The sequence below is a fragment of the Thamnophis sirtalis genome, unplaced genomic scaffold (assembly GCF_051295495.1).
Source record: "Thamnophis sirtalis isolate CommonGarterSnake01/CBP01778 unplaced genomic scaffold, rThaSir2_p1.2 scaffold_2, whole genome shotgun sequence".
Taxonomy (NCBI): Eukaryota; Metazoa; Chordata; class Lepidosauria; order Squamata; family Natricidae; genus Thamnophis; species Thamnophis sirtalis.
This window is the reverse complement of record NW_028261382.1, coordinates 95,008,624-95,031,098: the sequence shown is the minus strand read 5'-3', so window position 1 is coordinate 95,031,098 and position 22,475 is coordinate 95,008,624. Positions and strand designations below refer to the sequence as shown.

Below are 22,475 nucleotides of genomic sequence, written 5' to 3'. Positions count from 1 at the left end.
CCTAAACCTAACCCTTAACCTAACCCTAAACCTAAACCTAACCCTTACCTTTATGTGAATCGGCTTGCTTTAAAAGCGCTTTTTAAAGCGCCCTTTTTTCTCCGCGGTCGTATTTGTCGCGCTGCTGATGACGTCACGTACGCGCTTTAATCGGGCGCGCTTTAGTCTGCCGCGGTTTTGACGGGTCACGGTCGGGAGGCATACGCTGAAAACATCCTGAGGATTAAAGGCGAGAACTCATTGGAAATTATTCTTCAATAATTTTCAATAGAGCCGAGGTGGCGCAGTGGGTAGAGTGCAGTACTGCAGGCCACTTCAGCTGACTGCTATCTGCAGTTCAGCGGTTCTAATCTCACCTGCTCAAGGTTGACTCAGCCTTCTATCCTTCTGGGTAAAATAGGGACCCAGACTGTGGGGGCGATATGCTGACTCTGTAAACCGCTTAGAGAGGGCTGAAAGCCCTATGAAGCGGTATATAAGTCTAACTGCTATTGCTATTCAAATACGATTGCTTCGGCAGAAAACTGGGCCGGACATCCTTGAAGTTTGACCTTTATTTTTTTTATTTTTTTTTGCAAGATGAACATTAGGAGCTCCTCGCCGAAAGGTTTGTCTGAAGCCCACCGCCATTACTCCTTCTTGCAAATTGCCTCTGAAGGATTGGCTCAGAATGAATCGGATTCGGACAGTCTTGCTGAAGAAGCCCAGTACCAGTGCGAATTGCAGAAACGGATCTGCGAAACTCAAGAACGGGCCAGATGGGCTTACGAAGAAGAGGCAGAGGAAAGCATGGAGAAGGACAGCCTGGAAGACACCGACCTGAACGAGGAAGAATCCGATGGAGAAGAAACACAGAGGCTGAGTGAGGACCAGGATGAAAGAGGAAATCCGGAAAATGAAAGGTAAAAATAGCAACAGCACTTAGACTTATATACTGCTTCACAGTGCTTTACAGCCCCCCTCTAAGCCTATTGCCCCCCCCCAACAATCAGGGTCCTCGTTTTCCCCACCTCAGAATGATGGAAGGCTGAGTCAGCCTTGAGCCGGTCAAGATCGAACTCCTGGTAAGAGGGCAGAGTGTTCTTGCAGTACTGCATTCTAACCACTGAACCACTTCCTTCCTTCCTTCCTTCCTTCCTTCCTTCCTTCCTTCCTTCCTTCCTTCTTGCCTTCCTTCCTTCCTTCCTTCCTTCCTTCCTCCTTCTTTAGCACTTCGCAATAGAACTTATATACAGCTTTACAGGGATCTTGGAGTCTTAGTGGACAACCAATTTAATATGAGCTAACTGTGCAGCAGCAGCCAAAAAAGCCAACGCAATCCTAAATTGCATTAACAGAGAGATACAATCAAGATCAAGGGAGGTGCTAACACCACTCTATAAAGCCTTAGTAAGACCACACCTAGAGTACTGCATCCAGTTTTGGTCACCACACTATAAAAAAGATGTTGAGACTCTAGAAAAAGTGCAGAGAAGATCAACCAAGATGATGAGGGGACTGGAGGCCAAAACATACGATGAACGGTGGCAGAAACTGGGCACGGATAGGCTAGTGAAGAGAAGGACCAGGGGAGACAGGATAGAAGTCTTCCAATATTTGAGGGGCTGCCACAGAGAGGAGGGGGTCAAGCTATTTTCCAAAGCACCTGAAGGAATCATGGATGGAAACTCGTCAAGGAGAGATTCAACCTAGAAATAAGAAGAAATTTCCTGACAGGGAGAACAATCAACCCATGGAACAGAAGTTGCCTTCAGAAGTTGTAGTAGCTCCATCCCTGGAAGCTTTCAAGAAGAGACTGGACTGCCACATGTCGGAAATGGTATGGGGTCTCCTGCTTGGGTGGGGTTTTTATTATAGCAATAGTTAGCAATAGCAATAGTTAGACTTATATACCGCTTCATAGGGCTTTCAGCCCTCTCTAAGCGGTTTACAGAGTCAGCATATTGCCCCCAACAATCCGGGTCCTCATTTTACCCACCTCGGAAGGATGGAAGGCTGAGTCAACCTTGAGCCTAGTGGGATTTGAACAGCCAAACTGCTGAACTGCAGTCAGCTGAAGTAGCCTGCAGTGCTGCATTTAACCACTGCGCCATCTCGGCTCTATTGAAAATTATTGAAGAATAATTTCCAATGAGTTCTCGCCTTTAATCCTCAGGATGTTTTCAGAGTATGCCTCCCGACAATAAATATTATTATACTCTTCTCTGCACTCTTTCTAGAGTCTCAACATCTTTTTTATAGTGTTGTGACCAAAACTGGACGCAGTACTCTAGGTGTGGTCTTACTAAAGCTTTATAAAGTGGTATTAGTACCTCCCTTGATCTTGAGTATATCCCTCTGTTAATGCAATTTAGGATTGCATCGGCTCATATTTTAATTGGCGGTCCATTTGGCTACTTTTCAACCTTTGTAAGACCAGGCACATGGTTTTACTGAGTTGTGTTTTAATTCACTGATCTGTATATCCGCCTTATATTTTAATCCTGCTTTTGTATTGATGCTATTCTCTGTTTTTCATCATTTGCCAGTTTCATGAAGCGAGCGTTTGCTTCATCCCCGGGTTGAAAGGGGGGGAAAAATGCAGATATAATCATTTTAGAAGCAGTTAGCAGAATAAGTGGCGAGTTAATGGCTATAAATTTCATTGATTTCAAATAATGTACGGAGGGCTGCCATGTTCAAGAGATCTTAGACTGTATCACTCTGGAAAACATTATTATTTTGAAGGATTGGAGGGGAAGGCGGAGGGGAAGCACCAGTGTACCGACCAGTTGTCTCTTTTTATTCAATAACTGCCTAAGTGCAAAATTAAAACATTCCTCACTTGTTCCGAGAGCCGCATTAACTTTCCCCTTCTGTGCAGACGGAAAATTGGATTTGTTATGCTCATTGGAGCGTTAATGCCACATAAATGCCAAATAATGGTGGGGTTTCAAAGGATTAAATTAAGGCCCGAATTGAAAAATGATGAACATGTACCCATTTAATGCCCTGCTTGGAGACAAACATCGCAAAGAGAGAAAAGGGGGCTCATTAGGAACGGCACTCTTCCCATATACCTCTCCGACGGGCAGAGTGGGAAGCGTTCTGAATGGTTTTTATCGCAAGCAGGAAAGGATGCTAATTGGGTGAAGAGCAGGGCCTGCATTGGGGAGAGAAGGCAGGAAGGATCCTAGACTTGCCATTCAGGGGAAATTTAATTTGATGCGTTTCCAAATTAGCGCACTGCTAATTCAGATGGAGTCCATTAAGGCGGACTAATGTATCTATCTATCTATCTATCTATCTATCTATCTATCTATCTATCTATCTATCTATCTATCTATCTATCTATCTATCTATCTATCTATCTATTTTTTATCTATATCATCTATATTTATCATTTATCTATCCATCATTTCTCTCTCTCATCTATCCATCCATCCATCCATCCATCCATCCATCCATCCATCCATCCATCCATCCATCCATCCATCCATCCATCCATACATACATACATATATATATATATATATATATAATTTATTTTATCTATCATCCATATATCTATATCATCTATATCTCTATCTGTCTATCTATCTATCTCTATTTTCTCTTATCATATATCTATATCATCTCTCTATGTATCTATCTTCTATCTACCTATCATGTTTATCTATCCTCTATCATCTATCTATCCATCCATCATCTCTTTCTCATCTATCTATCTATCTATCTATCTATCTATCTATCTATCATCTATCATCTATCTATTTTTTATCTATATCATCTATATTTATCATCTATCATTTCTCCATCTATCCATCCATTCATTCATCCATCCATCCATCCACCCACCCATGTATCTATCTATCTATCTATCTATCTATCTATCTATCTATCTATCTATCTATCTATCTATCTATCATCTACCTACCTACCTACCTACCTACCTACCTACCTACCTCTGTATATCATCTATATCTATCTATCAATCCATCCATCATCTCTCTCTCTATGTATTTATCTTCTATCTATCTACCTATCATGCATATCTATCATCTATCGTCTAGCTATCTATCTATCTATCTCTATCTCTATCTATCTATCTATCTATCTATTTATCTATTTATCTATCTATTTATCTATTTATCTATCTATCTATCTATCTATCTATCTATCTATCTTTTTATCTATCTATATCATCTATATTTATCATCTATCTATCCATGATTTCTCTCTCATCCATCCATCCATCCATCTATCTATCTCTATATCTATTATCTATCTTATCTATCATCTGTATATCTATATCATCTATATCTATATCTATCTATCTATCTATCTATCTATCTATCTATCTATCTATCTATCTATCTATCTATCTATCTATCTCTATTATCTATCTTATCTATCATCTGTATATCTATATCATCTCTCTATGTATCTATCTTCTATCTACCTATCATGTTTATCTATTCTCTATCTATCATCTATCTATCCATCCATCATCTCTCTCTCTCTCTCTCTCATCTATTTTTATCATAGTCATAACTCTGAAAAACGGTTATTTCCCTTTTTTCAGCACTGTTGTAACTTTGGACGGTCACTAACTGAACTGTTGTAAATCAAGGACTCCCTGTACATAATGGCTTTTGGTGACGTGACCCTGGGGATGCTGCGATAGTTCTAAAGGAGGAGGAGAAAGTGCAGAATTGTACAGGTAGTCCTTGACTTGCAACCATTTGTTTAGTGACCATCTCAATACAACTTGTGACTGGTCCTCGTATTTATGACCACCACGGCATCCCCCGTGGACCCATGATCAAAAATCAGCAGCTTCTCATATTTATTTGCCACAAAGAAAATGGGGGTCAAATTACTCTCCAAAGCACCAGCAGGCAGGACGAGAAGCGATGGATGGATATCAATCAATCAAAGAGAAAAGCAACTTAGAACTAAGGAAAAACTTCTGGACATGGGAACAATTTAATCAGTGGAATGGCTTGGCTCTAGAGGTTGGAGGTGCTCCATCCCTGGAGGTTTTGAAGAAGAGGCTAGACAGTCACATATCTGAAATGGCATAAGTTCTCCTGCCTGAGAAGGAGACTGGACTAGAAGACCTCCAAGGTCCTATTCTATTCCATTCTATTGCATTCTATTCTATCCTATTCTATTCCACATTCCAATATCTAACCTATCCCATTCCATTCTGCCTTCTATTCCACTCCACTCCATTCTGTTGTGTGGTGCAGTGGTTACAGCGCAGTACTCCAGGCTACTTCTGCTGCCTGCCAGCTGCCTGCAATTTGACAGTTCAAATCCCATCAGGCTCAAAGTTGACTCAGCCTTCCATCCTTCCAAGGTGGGTAAAATGAGGACCAAGATTGTTGGGGGCAAGAGATTGACTCTGTAACCCGCTTAGAGAGGGCTGTAAAGCACTGTGAAGCAGTATACAAGTCTAAGTGCTATTGCTATTCTACTCTACTCTATATTCGATATTCGATATTCTATATATATTCTACTCTACTCTATATTCTACTCTACTCTATATTCTATATTCTACTCTACTCTATATTCTACTCTACTCTACATTCTATATTCTACTCTACTCTATATTCTATATTCTACTCTACTCTATATTCTACTCTATATTCTATATTCTATATTCTACTCTATATATTCTATATTCTACTCTACTCTATATTCTATATTCTACTCTATATTCTATATTCTATATTCTACTTTACTATACTCTATATTCTACTCTACTCTATATTCTACTCTACTCTACTCTACTCTATATTCTATATTCTACTCTACTCTATATTCTACTATATTCTATATTCTACTCTATATGTTCTACTCTACTCTATATTCTATGTTCTATATTCTACTCTATATTCTACTCTACTCTATATTCTACTCTACTGTATATTCTATGTTCTATATCCTATTCTATATTCTACTCTACTCTATATTATTCTATATTCTATATTCTACTCTATATGTTCTACTCTACTCTATATTCTATGTTCTATATTCTACTCTACTCTACATTCTATATTCTATATTCTACTCTACTCTTCTCTATATTCTACTCTACTCTACTCTACTCTATATTCTATATTCTACTCTACTCTATATTCTACTCTACTCTATATTCTACTCTACTCTACTCTATATTCTATATTCTACTCTATATTCTATATTCTACTTACTCTATATTCTACTCTATTCTATATTCTACTCTATATATTCTACTCTACTCTATATTCTATATTCTACTCTACTCTACTCTACTCTACTCTACTCTACTCGATATTCTACTCTACTCTACATTCTACTCTACTCTACTCTACTCTACTCTACTCTACTCTACTCTACTCTACTCTACTCTATTCAAATTTGGTTGATGTCCAGCTCACCAGAAGCCGACTCTGGGCGGCTTCCAGCATGAATTATTCTGGGACATCTAAGGAGATAAAATTTAAAAACGGTGACCCTCTTGACCAACTTTTAAATACCTTTTCTTCACCTTTTGCTTTGCTTTTTAGCACTCAGGAAAAGATCGTGGATGCGTATTCCGAGCTGCGCTATAATCCGAACTGGAAAGACAGCCCAGCAGGAAGAAGCTTTCTCGAGCTACAAGGTTCCCATCAGGACGAACTGGAAAACTTCAACTTGACGTCCCTTGATCTGTCCTGCTGTCCTTCCCAGGGAGGGATCCCCTCCCAAAACTCCCCGTTACAGGAAAGCCCTCGAAATATCTCGCCAGGAATTGCAGGAGAACTCTGGAGCCCTTCTGGGGACGAACCTGGAGATGGCAGAGGCAGACCACCGAGGCTGGATAAGAAAGGAAGAAAAGCAGAGGTCATCCATCACTACGACAGCAACGACAGCTTGGCCAGCTCTGGCTGCAGGGTCCGGTTCAAAGCACCGAACCTGAGACCCGAAAAAGACTTCGTCGAGCAAAACATAAACACGCTGGGATTAGCAACCCAGCAGAACAAGTCCTACCTTCGGCTCCATGGCAAAAAGCAGAGAGAGGAAGGCTCTGAAGGGAAGGTAATTGTTAGCAAGATTCTTTTCATTAGAAAATGGAAGGGGGAAACTGGCATCCTGCAAAGCAGGACATTAGCTTCCTTTTATCGACAAGAATGCTTCTGGGCCCCCATAGGTTCGAAAATGAAAAAGGGGGAGGTGTTGTGGCCCACCAGCGGCCAGCAGAGCTGGCACGAGATTCGGACAATGAGGAGGTTGGGGAGGAACATGGGCCAGTCCTGGAGTCTGGGGAAGGCTCGGATGGGGGCTCTGTGTCAGAGGCAGAGAGGGGGCCAGGGCCGTATGCCAGTTATCAGCTGCCTTCAGAGTCAGACAGCAGTGAGGCAGACGAACAGCTGGAGCCTGTTCCCAATGTGGGCATGTGCAGAGTTGCCAGACAAAGGGAACAGCTAAAGAACAGGGGTTGACTTGGGAGTAAAGCCACAGGTGGATGGTGAATGGCCCCTCCCAGAGGAAATAAAAGAGGAGCGAAAGGGGAGTGGAGTTTGCAGGAGACCATTAGTTTGCTTAATTGGTTCGTGACTCTCCGAGACTCCTTGCCAAGTTTTGCAGATATCAGCCTGGCAGCTCTCCAAGCCAGATAAGGTCTGTGATTGAAAATCCTCCTTTGAAAGACTTTGCTGGAGGTGAGCAGAATTCACAGGAAATTAATAAAAGGGCTTTTTGTTGGGACAAGGAGTTTGCTTCCTGCTCTTGGGAATCCTCGGTCAGAACTGGAGGTGGCTATGGCACAGGAACCTTTTAGATTTCGCCTAGCACATCTTCAAAGCCCAAAATCAAATTTAGGTTCCAGAAGGGGGTGAGGGGGGGGGGAGAGGGAGGATCTTGGAAGGCAGAGCTGGGAAAGAAAAGTTTTTATCGGTTTGCTTTATCGTAATTGGGTGTCTTTTGTAGACGATCCATTTGTGAATGTTCACAGAAGACGCTCCAATATTCAGACACATTTTCCAGGTAAAAGAGGTGACCTAGTCTGCTTCACCATATTTAATCTTCCATCTTAGGTAAGGAGGCCGAGTTGAAGCCAGGGCTGTTTTGTTGTTAAATAGCTATGGGTGGTTTTTTTGTCTCTTTAATGTTAGTAAAAATAAAATCACAGCAAGCACTGAACTGTTCTGACCTAGGATTCTCCAGCAACACGAAGCCGAGTCTTTGTTCCGATAAACCCCTTCTATTTAATTTGCAGTGAATTCCTCTCCAGCAAAGTCTTTCCTCTCCCACAGTCTTTCAAGATAAATTGCTAAGCTTTATCAGGCTTGGAGAGTGGCCGGGCCGATATCTTTCAGAGGCTGCAATACTTGGCAAGAATGCAGGAATGAACTATTTGTCTCCTGCAAACTCCACTCCCCTTTCGCTCCTCTTTTATTTTCCTATGAGGGGTGGGCCATTCACTGTCCACCTGTGGCCTTACTCCCAAGTCAACCTTCGTTCCTTAGCTGTTCCTTTTGTCTTGCAACTCTGTGCATGCACACACTGGGAACAGGCCCCAGCTGTTCTTCTGCCTCGCTGCTGTCTGACTCTGAAGGCAGCTGATAACTGGCATACGTCCCTGGCCCCCTCTCTGTTTCCAACACAGAGCCCTCATCAGAGCCTTCCCCAGACTCCGGGACTGGCCCAGGTTCCTCCCCAACCTCCTCACTGTCTGAATCTGCTGCCAGCTCTGCTGGCTGGCCACAACATGAGCAGGCTGGAAGGTATGGCTCGTGGGAAGCTGACCATTTCTTCCTCCCAACTTAAAATTCCAAAAGTCTTGTTTATGTGGAGAGTGTGTGGTAGGTACCCTCACATAAAGGCTGCCTTTGAGAGGCCTTTCTTAGTAACAAAATAGATAAGTCACAAATTCAAACAGAGGGAAAGGGAGAGGGAGGGAGGGAAGAAGGGAGGGAGGGAAAGGAAGGAAGGAGAGAAAGAAAGAAAAAGAAAGAAAACAAATCTATTGCTGAATGGTTAAAATGATTAGGGGAAAGGGAGGAAGATTGGGAGAGTGGGAGGAAGGAAGGAAGGAAGGAAGGAAGGAAGGAAGGAAGGAAGGAAGGAAAACTAAACTAAAACTAAACTAAGAAGTCGTTCTGAAGGCAGGATAAAAATATAATATTGCTGTCCAGAGGCATTTTACAGGGGAGATGGGTGGCACAAAAATGAAATTTAAGAGAGAAACAATTTATAAATAAATAAGTCAGTGAGTGAGGTTGCCCTTTCCCAACCACCCACCTCCTTTCTTATAGTTTATATTTTCTTATATTTTATATTTTCTTACATTTTAGTTCCTTGTCCTTGGCTAGAAATGATCCTCCCACCCAAAACGGGGACCGGAGTCACTCTCTATTTTTAATCTCCAAGAACGGTTTAGGAACTTCTATGCGGCATTTTGGGGAAATCCGGAATTCTGATAAAAGTCGGTGTCTTGTGTAGCCTTCCTCGATTTCCGTGGATTTATTTTTTTGGGGGGGGGGAGAGAAAAATCGGAGACAGAAATAAAGCCAGGCGGGATTAGGGCTGGAGCCGCACCGAAGGGAGAGCTTGCTGAGCATCTCAGCGCCCGCGATCGCCGCGTTGCCGGCTTCCGCCTTCAAACCAGACGCCCTAAAAAAAAAAAAAACTCTCGGCGGCACAAAGCAGCGTTCGGCTAAAGCCTCTCTCAGCCTTTGCCGGAAAGAGCCTTCTATTAACGCTCTCCATTATGACGGCTGCGGCCCCGTCCTTAAATGGGTGCACACCTGCGCTGTAGATAGCCTGAACCTGGTTGGATCGTTGAATGTCCCCTTAATTCCCGGCGCATTTTCTCAAGCATCGGTTTCTCTTTTGCGCGAAGGATTGCCTGATTCTCTGAGCATCCGAGGATGATGAGTTCCTTTTGAGAGAAAGGAGCTGGCCTCCCTCTCTCTCTCTCTCTCTCGCTCTCTCTTACTCAGCTGCGCTCCGAGCCAGTTGCTTCCCTTCTAAAACACACACACACACAACCCTCCTCTATCCCCCTTTACTTCAAAGCCAGAAACATAATGTACAATTTTTTAATGGCTCTAGACCAAGGCACTCAGGCTCTGTGTGCCACTGCGCCTTACCTCCGTGTAAACACCTCATCAAGATTGCCCGGGCTCCCACAATAGCGGCCAAATGCAATTCAAGAACCCAGAAGCCTTTGAAGTTTTCCTTGCAAAAGCCGGTTTGCTGTTCTGAGGATAATGACATCTTATGATTGCAGGCCTTTGTTGTTCTTCTCCCTCTTTCCATTCCCACCCCCACCCCCGCTCCCCCAGCGGCGAAGCAATTACGGGCCTCAATTTAATAGAAGAAGACATTACACAGCTTACGATGCTCAAAATGCAATTTCATTTGATCATTTTCTCAATTTGATTGGCATTAATAGAACAGTTCGCGGGGAGGGAGCCGGGCGGGGGGGGAAACAAAATTGCAGGTCGAAGTTGTAGCTCCTGCCTTTCTTTTCAAAGAGCTAATGCAGAAGTATGCTCTACCTCCACCGGGAAGACGACAGTGGAGCTGCGCGCAAGAACAAACATTCTCTCTCTCTCTCTCTCTCTCTCTCTCTCTCTCTCTCTCTCTCTCTCTCTCTCTCTCTCTCTCTCTCTCTCTCTCTCTCTCCCTCCCTCCCTCCCTCCCTCCCTCCCTCCCTCCCTCTCTCCCTCTCTCCCTCACCCTCTCCCTCTCTCCCATAACGGTAAGCCAGTGGTGGAAACATTCAGACCTTCTTCATGGTTTTGTTTTTTTGCTTTCCTCTGTGTTGCAACCGATTGTCTCGGCCGTTAATTAATATTTGGATCAATGCAACTCAGCGGGAGGATTGTTTCTAGAACCATTAACAGCCGCTGAAAGCTAGTCATTCCTGACTCTAGGGGGCGGTGCTCATCTCCGTTTCAAAGCCGAAGAGCCAGCGCTGTCCAAAGATGTCTCCATGGTCGTGTGGCCGGCATGACTCAATGGCGAAGGCGCACAGAGCACTGTTACCTTCCCACCAAAGGTGGTCCCTATTTTTCTACTTGCATTTTTTACATGCTTTCAAAGTGCTAGGTTGGCAGAAGCTGGGAGAAGTAACGGGAGCTCACTCCGTTACGCGGCGCTGGGGATTCGAACTGCCAAACTGCCGACCTTTCTGATCGACAAGCTCAGCGTCTAAGCCACTGAGTTACTTAACTTAGGATTGCATTGGCTTTTTTGGGCTGTCACCGCACACTCTTCTTATAAAACCTCCGCGATTCCTCAAAGCCAAGGTGTCCCCACGGGTTAATTGTCCTCACCCTTAGGAAGTTTCTCCTTAAAATGTTATTTTACCCACCGCTTGATCCATGCAAGCAGGGCAATAATGGCCTAACTCACCAACGGCTGCTAGAAACTCGGGAGTCCGGAATAAGAGTCACGACACACCAACATTAATCACGAGTATAAAAGGATCCAGCTAACAAGTTATCGTCTTGCCACCTGCAATCGAGAATTCCCCGGGGTTAAACCTTTCACTGCAACATTCTGCTCCGTACGGGACTTTAATAAGTACCATTAAGCAGTTACTCTGAGTGCATATTCTCCACACCGGCGTCCGGTGTGGTTAACAAAGAAGGCCTGGGGTGAAGGCCGGATGAAATGGAGGAGGCCACTGCGGGCAAAGATTAAATGGAGTGTGGATGGCTTTGTGTCCTACCCCCGGGAGTTCCCCATCTCACCTCGTGAGGAGTAGCACCTGAGGCCTTAACTGGAAGTTGATGAAGCTTTAACTTCGAAATAAATAAATAAAAACCCAGAACACAACATCTCTTTCAGCTTTGATGGTGTTTTCCAAGGGCAGGAAGGTTGCAGGAACTGGGCATGGCTAGTCTAGTGAAGAGAAGGGCCAGGGGAGACAGGATAGCGGTGTTGCAATATTTGAGGGGCTGCCCCAGAGAGGAAGGGGGTCAAGCTATTTTCCAAAGCACCTGAAGGCCAGAAAAGGAAATAATGGATGGAACCTGATCAAGGAGAGATTCGACCTAGAAATGAGGAGAAATTTTCCGACCGTGAGGACAACCCATGGGACAGAAGTTGCCTTCGGAAGTGGTGGGAGCTTCATTACTGGAAGCTTTCAGGAAGAGACTGGACTGCCATCTGTCAGAAATGGTGTAGGATCTCCTGCTTGGTTGGGGGGGGTGGACTATATGACCTACAAGGTCCCTTCCAACTCTGTTAATCTGTTAATCTTAACCTTCGGTTAGAGATTGATCTAGCAGACCAGCCGCTGGAGTGGAAGACCAGGCTGAAGGATTTCTTCTATACATCTAAAGCAGGCGTGTCAAACTCGAGTCAGGGTTGTGTTTGATCTCAGGGGGCCGGAGTGAAGGTTGGGCGTGGCCAGCTCGACATCACTCCTGTTGGGGGCGCCTGTGGCGGCCCAAGTGCTCTGCCAGCGAAAACGGGCTCCTAAGCTCCGTTTTCGTCTGGGACGGCCTCCTTCAACCCTCTGCCAGCAAAAACTGAGCATGCGGCCCTCCCAAGCTTCATTTTTCCTGGCAGAAGCACCACAGGCTGGTCCTTTTGTCAGAGTTCCAAATAGCATCCAAAAGTAAATCGGAGACCAAGGCAAAGTATTGCTCAAAGTTCCAATTTATGAAGAGAGCCACCCGAAAGCTTCCTGGTTTTCCCCACCCAGTTCAAGATCTTGCCCCCACACCTACAAGTTCCCATCACATGGTCCAATCTCCTGCTTGCCAGGCTGGCAGTTTTACCCATCAAAGACAAAGGATGACCTTGGCTTTTCAGAAAGAATGTTGTTATGGCTACATAGCATCTAACTCCGTACAATCTCACCCACCCATTTTCTCACAATAGAAAACGCGTAGCACAATAATAGAAAGTGTGGCAGGCCAAAGACCCAAAAGAAAAGATGGCTGCAGGCCTGACACCTTCGCTGTTTCCAGGGGGGGGGGGCAGTCCAGATCTAAGCACCCCGTGAGCCAGATCCGGCCCCCAAGCCTTAGGTGTGACACCCCTGACCTACGGCAAGGGATCAGAAGGAATGTAGGAACCATGTTCTACATGCTTTCTCTGTCCTCTTTTTTTTCTCGTGAAATCCCAGTACAGTTCTATTAATGCCAGAAGTTGCAATTAAGGCAAGACCTTCTGAGGCTGATCCCCCCCACCCCCCCAACTGTTGTTCTGAAGCATTATGACGAGAGGAAGGCAGGCAGTGAACGGTCCTCTGGCTTAAAGAGATGGCCCACTTAACCAAGCCTGCCCTTAATTTGTTTCAGTCCGAATAAAATCTAATTTGCTTTTTTTTCCCCTTCCCTTTTCTTCTTCATGAAGCAAAAGTTTTTCCACTCCTGAATGTCTGTAATTGAAGACGAGTCGGTAATCTCGCAAATGTTGCTCTTCAGAAAATATAGCATACCGCGAGAGGCCCAAATATGAGACACCAATTATAACTAAACAAGAGGTCAAAGTTGAAAATGGGGCTAGAAGATGCTACCATAATCAAGACTCAAGTAAACACCCCGAGCTACCTTCCATATAGGCTCTTAAGATACAAGTTAAAATACAAGTAGTTTTCGGAATGCAAGATGCACTCCCCCCCTCCCCCCGGCAAAAGAGGGTGAAAATTTGGGTGTGCCTTATATACTGAATGTAGCCCCAGCCACCTACCGGCACTTATCCTTTGGCCTCTGCCTCCAGGATTTTGCCTCCTTGCAGCAAATAGTCTTTCTCAGTTTCAGCTTTAGCATAGACTGATTAGCACAAGCAGCTGATTGTCGGTTGGATCGGCCTTCCAACCATCAGCTGTTTCAGGCTGCAGGGATTGCCATTGCCTATTGCCGCCTCCACATGCCCCATTTTTGGCCTCCGCATACCATTTTTTTTACCCCTGTGCGCCCCGTTTTCGGCCTCTTCATGCCCCATTTTCTGCCCGATCCGATCCGCACTGCCTGAAATGGGCGGAAAATGGGACGTGTGGACACCAAAAATGGGGTGTGCGGAGGCCGAAAATGGGATGCGGAGCCCAAATATGGGGCCCGTGGAGGCGGCAATAGGCAATGGCAAGTCCTGCAGCCTGAAACAGCTGATTGTCGGGAGGCTGATCCAACCGACAATCAGCTGCTTGTGCTAATCAGGCTGTGCTGAAACTGAAACAGGCTGTTCACTGTTTTCTGCAAGGAGGCAAATTGCTGGGAGGCAGAGGCAGATTTTTTATACTTCTTTTCCTCCCCAAAAGCTAGGTGCGTCTTATATTTTGGAGCGTCTTGTACTCTGAAAAATACGGTACCTCAAACTTCAACTGTTGCTTTGCTTTTCACAGAAAACAACTGTTGCCTTTGGTTGGTTCAAGGTCTACACCAAACTTTGGGTGGTGGGTTGAGTTCTTCACTCCAAAAATAAGTAGGAACAAACCTTGATTTTGCAGGGTAAATTTTGGAATGTTAAGGAGTGCAGTAGGAGCCTGCAGCCCCAAACCTGATCCATAGCAATAGCAGTTAGACTTATATACCGCTTCATAGGGCTTCCAGCCCTCTCTAAGCGGTTTACAGAGTCAGCATATCGCCCTCACAGTCTGGGTCCTCATTTCACCCACCTCGGAAGGATGGAAGGCTGAGTCAACCCTGAGCCAGTGAGATTAGAGCCGCTGAACTGCAGATAACAGTCAGCTGAAGTGGCCTCCAGTACCGCACCCTAATCACTGCGCCACCTTGGCTCTTTCTCTTTCGATCCATGGACGGGTACCGGGCCCCACAAATAAGCTAAGCCCCGTCTGGCGATGCAGGCAGCATATAAAACTTCCACCCTCTGTGGAAAAAAACCCTCTCTCCTCAGAACCGGTCCCTGGTGCCCCAAGGGATGGGGGGGGGCGCCGGTTTAGAGCAGCGGTCACCAACTGGTCCGCGAGAAAATGTTGCATGTCTGCAGAAATTTTCATTTTTTATATTGCACTAAATCAGGGATCCTCAAACTATGACCCCTGGGCCGGATACAGCCCACCAAAGCAATTACTCCTGCTTGCTGGCGGGATGGGGTCCTTCAGGCACTTAGCTTGGCTGCCTGTTTAGTAGCTCCACCCCTTCCCTCCCTCCCTCTCGGAGAGTCCAGGCGCTTCAGTGAACGGTGCACGAAATTTGAAAGACACAGTTTGCAGGGGGCCGATCTAGAACCCAGGCTGGCTACAAGACAAACATTCATTCTTGGCTGTATTTGAGATGCTTAGCTGCAATGGACAGAAAACCTAGAGTTGACCCCGGGCGCTTCTCTCCGCTAACAGGTGGCCAGACTAAATGCCTGAAGGACCCCATCCCGTCACAAATTCATATTAGTGGTCCACGGGATTTAAAATTATGAATTTAATGGTCCCCGAGGTCCAAAAGGTTGGTGACCCCTGGTTTAGAGAGTCTCCACTGTTTTAGGTGTTTCAAAAGGCCTGATTTTATTTCTGGTTCAAAACAGGCTCTTCCGCAAGGAATGTTCTCCTTCGCAGACCAAGCTTCTTAGCTTAAATAGCTAAAGCAAGCAGGCATTTCTTTAATCACCCCGAGAACAAAATCCTATTAGTGCCGGAGGGATGTTCTGAGGGTTGGTATCAAAATCCCCTCAAGCCCAAGTCCTCCTAATTAAGCAAAGTATATGATGTCAAGAGGGACACGGTGGCTCAGTGGTTAAGACGTCGAGCTTGTCGATCAGAGAGGTCGGCAGTTTGGCGGTTTGAATCCCTAGCGCCACATTAACAGGGTGAGCTCCCGTGACTTGTCCCAGCTTCTGCCAATCTAGCACTTCGAAAGCACGTAAAAATGCAAGTAGAAAAATAGGGACCACCTTTGGTGGGAAGGGAACACCGTTCCGTGCGCCTTCACCATTGAGTCATGCCAGCCACATGACCACGGAGACATCTTTGGACAATGCTGCTCTTCAGCTTTGAAACGGAGATGAGCACCGCCCCTTAGAGTCAGGAACGACTAGCACATATGTGCAAGGGGAACCTTTATCTTTATATGATGTCAACTATTTTGCAAAAAGACCACTTTCACACCCATATAAACACTCTCAAATGCACCAGAACTAGAGCATTTAAATTGCGGTAAAACACAGAATGAATACGGGGATTTTTTTACTCAAGTTATTTTATATTTCTGTCCCCCTGAAATTCAAATGTCTTTTGGAGCACCCAGTTTTTTCTCTCTAGCCCAGTCAATCTCAACCAAACTTGGTATACAGATGACTTACTCTCTGGAAACAAATAATGTGGGGGTAAGACACCCCAAAAACCCCTTGGGGTGTGTGTTCTGTTAAGATACAGCCTCTTGTGCCTTAAAATGGTTTCTACCGTACTGCCGTAAAATGGTTTCTACTGTACAGAGCAGTGGAGTTGCCATGGTAACTGCTTCACGGTACTCTACAAGGGGGCTCCTTCTGGTAAGGGGGAAAATCCAATATTAGAAATTACATTTGGTCCAGGATTATTTTTGAAGACAAATGTATGGATTACGATAAATAAATACCAGGTTATCCGGTAGTTTGAAGAATAAAATAAGATCCAAAAACTTTCTTGTCATTGCATTTCAGGCTAAGAGTTTTGGGCATTGTAGCACAGCCGTTTTCTTCCCAAACTCATGTTATTAGTGTCTAGTTAGCATGATATAAACATTTCAAAATGAATAAACTTTTTCTCAACATTCAGAAATACAGTATATTACTAAAGATTTGGGGACAAACAAATCCTATTCCCCAGCCCAGCTTGTCTTCTCAGAATGTGAGGAAACCTACCATGCCACCTAGGAAGAATGGAGCTTTCTGGAATAACCATTTGTCTGAAATGTTATAAGATTGCCTTTCTTGAGCAGGGGGTGGGACTAGAAGACCTTCAGGGTCCCTTCCAACTCTGTTATTCTGCTTTTGCCAGACAGCAGTTAGCTCAGAGAAAGGCAGATAAGAACCGAAGAAATACTGCTGTGGGTTTCCTTAGAACTTGGGGAAGAAATCCAAATATAGTTTACTACTATTACTTGATATATTTATTCAAGAACCAAAAGGGATGCCTGTACTTTTGGTCAAAAACAAATCTTCCCATTTAGTGGTTAATGGTGTATAAATATTCATATTTGGCACAATAAACTCGGGGGAGGGGGGAACCTTCTTGTCTGTTTATAACCCTCAATTGGGCACAATGCTGCATTGTAAGACAACAATTTTTGGAATCCGAGTACTGATTAAGTAAATGGGTTAACTCTGGGCGCAGCTTGGTGGGCATGGAGTGGCTTGGTGGGCGTGGCTTGGTGGGCATGGCAGGGGAAGGATCCTGCAAAATCCCCATTCCCTCCCAACCCCACTAACCTGCTTTCCAGCTCCATTCTCCTGTGCAGGGCAATAAAAGAAGACCCAGCAATCAGCTGGGAGGATGGGAGGCAGCAATAGACTGACCATCAGCTGGGACATGGAGGCTGGGAGGCAGCAAATTGATTGGGGGGCAGGGCCAGCCAGTGGTGGTATTTGCCAGTTATCCGAACTACTCAAAATTTCCTCTAGCAGTTCACCAGAACCGGTCAGAACCGGCTGAATACCTCCTGTGGCGCCAACCCACCACTCGTGCAACCCCGGTTCCCCTCTTCCCCCCTTGTCGGGCCGCCAAGATGCCCAACCTCTTTCTTACCCAGCCAACGTAGAACTGAATCTCAACGTTTCCCCTACGATTTTTCTCCTTTTAGGCTCACCCATCTGCCAGGTGTCCAATGGATGGTGTGGACTCCAGCCGAGCTGCATGGCTGGACGTAACCCCCTCGAGCAAGGGGTCAACCCAACATCCCTTAGGAACCCAAGTGGAACTAAGAAGCCAGCCAAGCGGTGGTAACAATCTGCTAGAACTTGAGAATGCTGGTCCAGGTTCCAGTGTTTACATAGAAACATCCAGGGTGGAGCAGGACAGCGGAGGCGTTCTGCATTGTGAGTTTTATCCACCTGCCTGCTTTTCCGTTGCCGATCCCTCCGGTGGAAACAGCCCGTTCTCTGCCCAAGCTCCAAACCTTCTTCAGCACCATGCCAAGAAACGGTCCGTGAATTTTAACCTTGCTGCGAAGCCTCTTCAGCGGAACGCGTACCACCACTTTCCAGGGTTTCCTTCGCCATGCGCGGGTGAGAAGTGCCAAGCCGGCCTTGAAAACGCCTCTGGACTCCATCACCCGTCCTCCTACAGGTGTACTGTTTCGGAGCCTCCGCCTTTCCCCTGTCATGGCCAATGCTGGAATCCCTTAGGGGAGAAGTGTGTTTCGTATGCTCACAACGGCGGCCGGAAGCAGCCGGTAAACGGAGCCGTTGCACCTTGCAAAGCTTGGCACATTCACACAGAAGAGATCCCTAACAACTATGCTTTTTATTACTCAGGGTAAAGATGATGTTTTATGAATACTGTTTTAAGAAGTACTCAACGGGATGGTCTGGGGGCGCCTCCTTGTTTTATTGATCCACCCGTTAAACCAAGGTCAGTGTCAGTGGTGGGGTTTCAGCCGGTACGTCCCAGTACGGGTATACCGGTGGCAGCTGGGAGCAGCAGCCACTGTACCGGAACGGTGCTTTGGAGGGCCTGCCCTCCCGCCCTCATTCCTTACCTCTATTTGAACTAACCGGGCCGTTTGCGTACGCACATACAGGGTACGGCACCTGCGCAACCTCCCAGCCCCGTCGCAGCGTAACGGTTGTGACGGGAACTGGAGCCCACCACTAGATTCCAAGTAATAGACGCATACTAAGCAAAACTCCAAGGCTCCTGAATTCCTCAAGGAATAGCTTTATTGGATATATCATATTGACACCATCTGTGAAAACCGACTCTGAAGTTTCCCACAGTTTTTACCGAATTAAAAGTTTTCCCTCAACCCCAAACCATCAGTTACATGGCCCCATCAAGGCACCGTCTTGAGGGCCTGGTGACATCACACCTCTTTCCTCCTGCCAGGTGTGAGAACCTCCTTGGTTCCCAAGAGAGAGTATTTTGTTTTGACTACACAACCCCAGCTATCTCTAACCCCCCCCCCCCTTCCTATCCCTCAGCTGCAGTGTGGCAGCACTGAAGCTCCAAGATGGCTTCGGCCAGGCCCACCTTCAGGGCTGACAGTCAATATAGCCAAGGCTTTCTGGGAAAATATAGAGTCGGAGATGAATGGATGGGAGATGACCATACCGGTGTTTGGGGAGCAGTCGTGGGTCTCAAGGCAGGAAGAGGAAATGGCTGGAGACATTTCAGGTAGCTTCAGGAGGTGTTCCATGAGTAATGACCACAGGAAGGGATGTGTTGGCGCAGGAGTCTCCAACCTTGGCAACTTCAAGACTTGTGGACCTCATCTCCCAGAATTCCCCAGCCAACATGGCTGGCTGGAGAATTCTGGAAGTTAAAAGTCCACAGGTCTTAAAGTTGCCAGGTTTGGAGACTCTTACATGAAATGTGGGCAGGATCCAAAGATAGACTGGAAACTGGAGAAGGGGTTGGAGGAGAAGACTTGTCTGATGAGAACATCATCGCCTGTTGTGGCCCGCCAGTGGCCAGTGGAAAGCTGGCAGCAGACTCAGACAGTGAGAAGGTTGGAGGAGGGGGGGCATGAGCCAGTCCTGGAGTCTGGGGGAGGCTCTGATGAGGGCTCTGCGTCGGAGGCGGAGAGGGGGCCAGGGCCGTCTGACAGTTAACAGCTGCCTTCACAGTTGGATATCAGTGGGGCAGGAGAACAGCTGGAGCCTGTTCCCGATATGCGCATGCGCAGTGCTGCCAGGAGAAGGGAACAGCTAAGGAACAAGGGCCAACTCAGGAATAAAGGCACAGATGGACGGTGAATGGCCCCTCCCATAGGGAATAAAGAGGAGCGAATGGGGAGTGGAGTTTGCAGGAGACAATTAGTTCGCCGCATGGGTTCGTGATTTTCAAAGACTCCTTGCCAAATACAGCTTTCCGTTCTTCAGCTATCGGCCTGGCAGCTCTCCAAGCCAGATAAGGTCTGTGACTGTAAATCCTCCTAAGCCAGATAAGGTCTGTGACTGTAAATCCTCCTAAGCCAGATAAGGTCTGTGACTGTAAATCCTCCCAAGCCAGATAAGGTCTGTGACTGTAAATCCTCCCAAGCCAGATAAGGTCTGTGACTGTAAATCCTCCCATGAAAGATAAGGTCTGTGACTGTAAATCCTCCCAAGCCAGATAAGGTCTGTGACTATAAATCCTCCCATGAAAGATAAGGTCTGTGACTGTAAATCCTCCCAAGCCAGATAAGGTCTGTGACTGTAAATCCTCCCAAGCCAGATAAGGTCTGTGACTGTAAATCCTCCCAAGCCAGATAAGGTCTGTGACTATGAATCCTCCCATGCCAGATAAGGTCTATGACTGTAAATTCTCCCTCGAAAGGCTTTGCTGGATGTGAATGAGAGGAATTCACAGTAACTTAATAAAAAGGGTTTTTTTTTGTCGGGACACGGAGTCTGCTTCGTGGTTTGGGTCAGAACATTGCCGTTGGATTATTTGGGTTGCAGGGTTCTAAAAAAGATGTGCATTGACAAGGGTGCGGGGGCGCGGGGACTGTGTGATAAGCTCACAAAGGTTAGTGCCTTTTCATTGCTTCCTGTGTCTCTCTCTTTCCCTGGCGCCCCTCTTTACTTGCCCTTGTTCCTTGAGGTCCTCGCAGCCGCTTGCTCGTCCTCACCCGGTGAAGAGAAGCCTCTCTCCAACGGCGCAGCTCATCCAGGCGGTCGAACGGCACCATCGAGAATTCTCTCGGCTGGCAGATGACCATCTTGCTAGGAATCCTTTGGCCAGCATGTTTCCCCCCATAATCCAGAGAGGGGAGAGCGACTCGCAGCTCCACCTGGAGAGCGGCGAAGAGGCCCAGCCCGTTCTCAGCCGCAGCAATTCCGAGGGCTACTTGCTTCAGATGGAAAAGCAAAAAGAAAGGAAAGGAAAGAAAGAGAACCGGAAGGTGAGCTAAGACGAGTAACCCACGGCGGAGGGAAGGGATGGTCGTGTGTGTTGGGCCTAGTCTCTGGGTGTGACGTGAATTTCCTTGTATGGGTACACTGTGTTTATACGTACAGTGACAATAAAGTAAAATAGATAAATAAAAATAAATATAAAGGATGGACAACAAGAACAAAATAGTTTTTGACCTCAGCGTGTTACATTTTTGCCCTCCCAGGCCCCCAGAAGCACTCTGCAGTGCTTTGCAAGGCCCGTTTTCGCCAAAAACGCACCCGTTTTTGGCCTGTGGAGTGCTCCTCGGGGTCTGAGAGGGCAGAAATGCATCGCGTGGAGGGCTTGGGACTCCAAAAATGGACCCATTTTTGTCAAAAACGGGATGTGTGGAGCACTGTAGAGTGCTTCTGGGTGTCAGGGAGGGCGAAAACACGATGTGTGGAGGACTTGGGAGGCCAAAAATGCCCGTATTTGGTCTATAAGACGCACCTATAATTTCCACCCACTTTTAAGGCAGGGCGATGCGTCTTATACTCCAAAAAATACAGTATAAACCTCCTTTGTGTGATGTCCCTCTCCCTGATTCTCACTCTGGTTTACGTGCTCTTTCCGCGGTTGATTCTTTCTCAGCCTCCATTATTTTCTTTCAAAACTTCCCGTTGCCTTTGTCCAGGGCTCTAGAGCAAAAGGTTACACGAAGATGGATGTGAGGCTTGGAGGACTTGGCCCTGACTATGAAACCATCAAAGAAAAAGTAAGAGGAATGGCGTTTACGGATATCTTCTTCTCGAGCGGCGTTTTTGCCCTGCAGAACGCTACCGACGGAGGGTTTGGGGCTGAGTTACCAAACGGAAACCAGGAAGGCAAGATCTTTTTCTTCCGCGAGCTTCTGTTTCGTCATTTGCAGGGAAACAGAAGAAGCTCACGGAAGAAACGTCACGGAGATCTGACCTGGGGCGACGGCACGCGTGCCAGCAGGGGGGGCCGCCACGTGCCACTCCTGGCCCGCGTGCCATAGGTTCGGCATCGTGGAACTAGGCCAGTGATGGTGAACCTTTTCGGGACCAAGTGCCGAAACCAGAACGCATGTGCATGCGCGCACTCTCTGACATGCCGGGAAATGTGAATACCAGGTGGCTGGAACATGCATGCTCTGGGTTTTTTGGGCCGGTTTTCAGGCCATTTTGAGGACAGTTTTGGGGGGCGTTTTTGAGTCATTTTCGGGCCAAAAAAAATGGCCTGAAAATGGTCCAAAAAAGCCCCCCCGAATGGCCTTTTCAGGCTGTTTTCAGGATGTTTTCTGTGGCTCTGGCACCTGTGAAGACCAGCTGGCGATGGCACATGTGCCATCGGTTCGCCATAGCAATAGCAATAGCAGTTAGACTTATATACCGCTTCATAGGGCTTTCAGCCCTCTCTAAGCGGTTTACAGAGTCAGCATATTGCCCCCAAGAACAATCCGGGTCCTCATTTCACCCACCTCGGAAGGATGGAAGGCTGAGTCAACCCTGAGCCGGTGAGATTTGAACAGCCG

At 46.3% G+C, this 22,475-nt stretch overlaps 1 protein-coding gene across 1 annotated transcript in view; it reads left to right on the top strand.

Annotated features, from left to right (window-relative positions):
- The first annotated feature begins 579 nt into the window (after positions 1 to 579).
- The window catches only part of JHY (junctional cadherin complex regulator), a 29,072-nt gene continuing 7,176 nt past the window's right edge, over positions 580 to 22,475 (top strand). The window contains exons 1-5 of the mRNA XM_087706409.1: positions 580 to 902; positions 6,537 to 7,047; positions 17,706 to 18,379; positions 20,648 to 20,948; positions 21,615 to 21,695. Of these exons, the coding sequence (XP_087562535.1) occupies positions 580 to 902; positions 6,537 to 7,047; positions 17,706 to 18,379; positions 20,648 to 20,948; positions 21,615 to 21,695 (1,890 nt within the window). The remainder of the gene's footprint in view (positions 903 to 6,536; positions 7,048 to 17,705; positions 18,380 to 20,647; positions 20,949 to 21,614; positions 21,696 to 22,475) is intronic.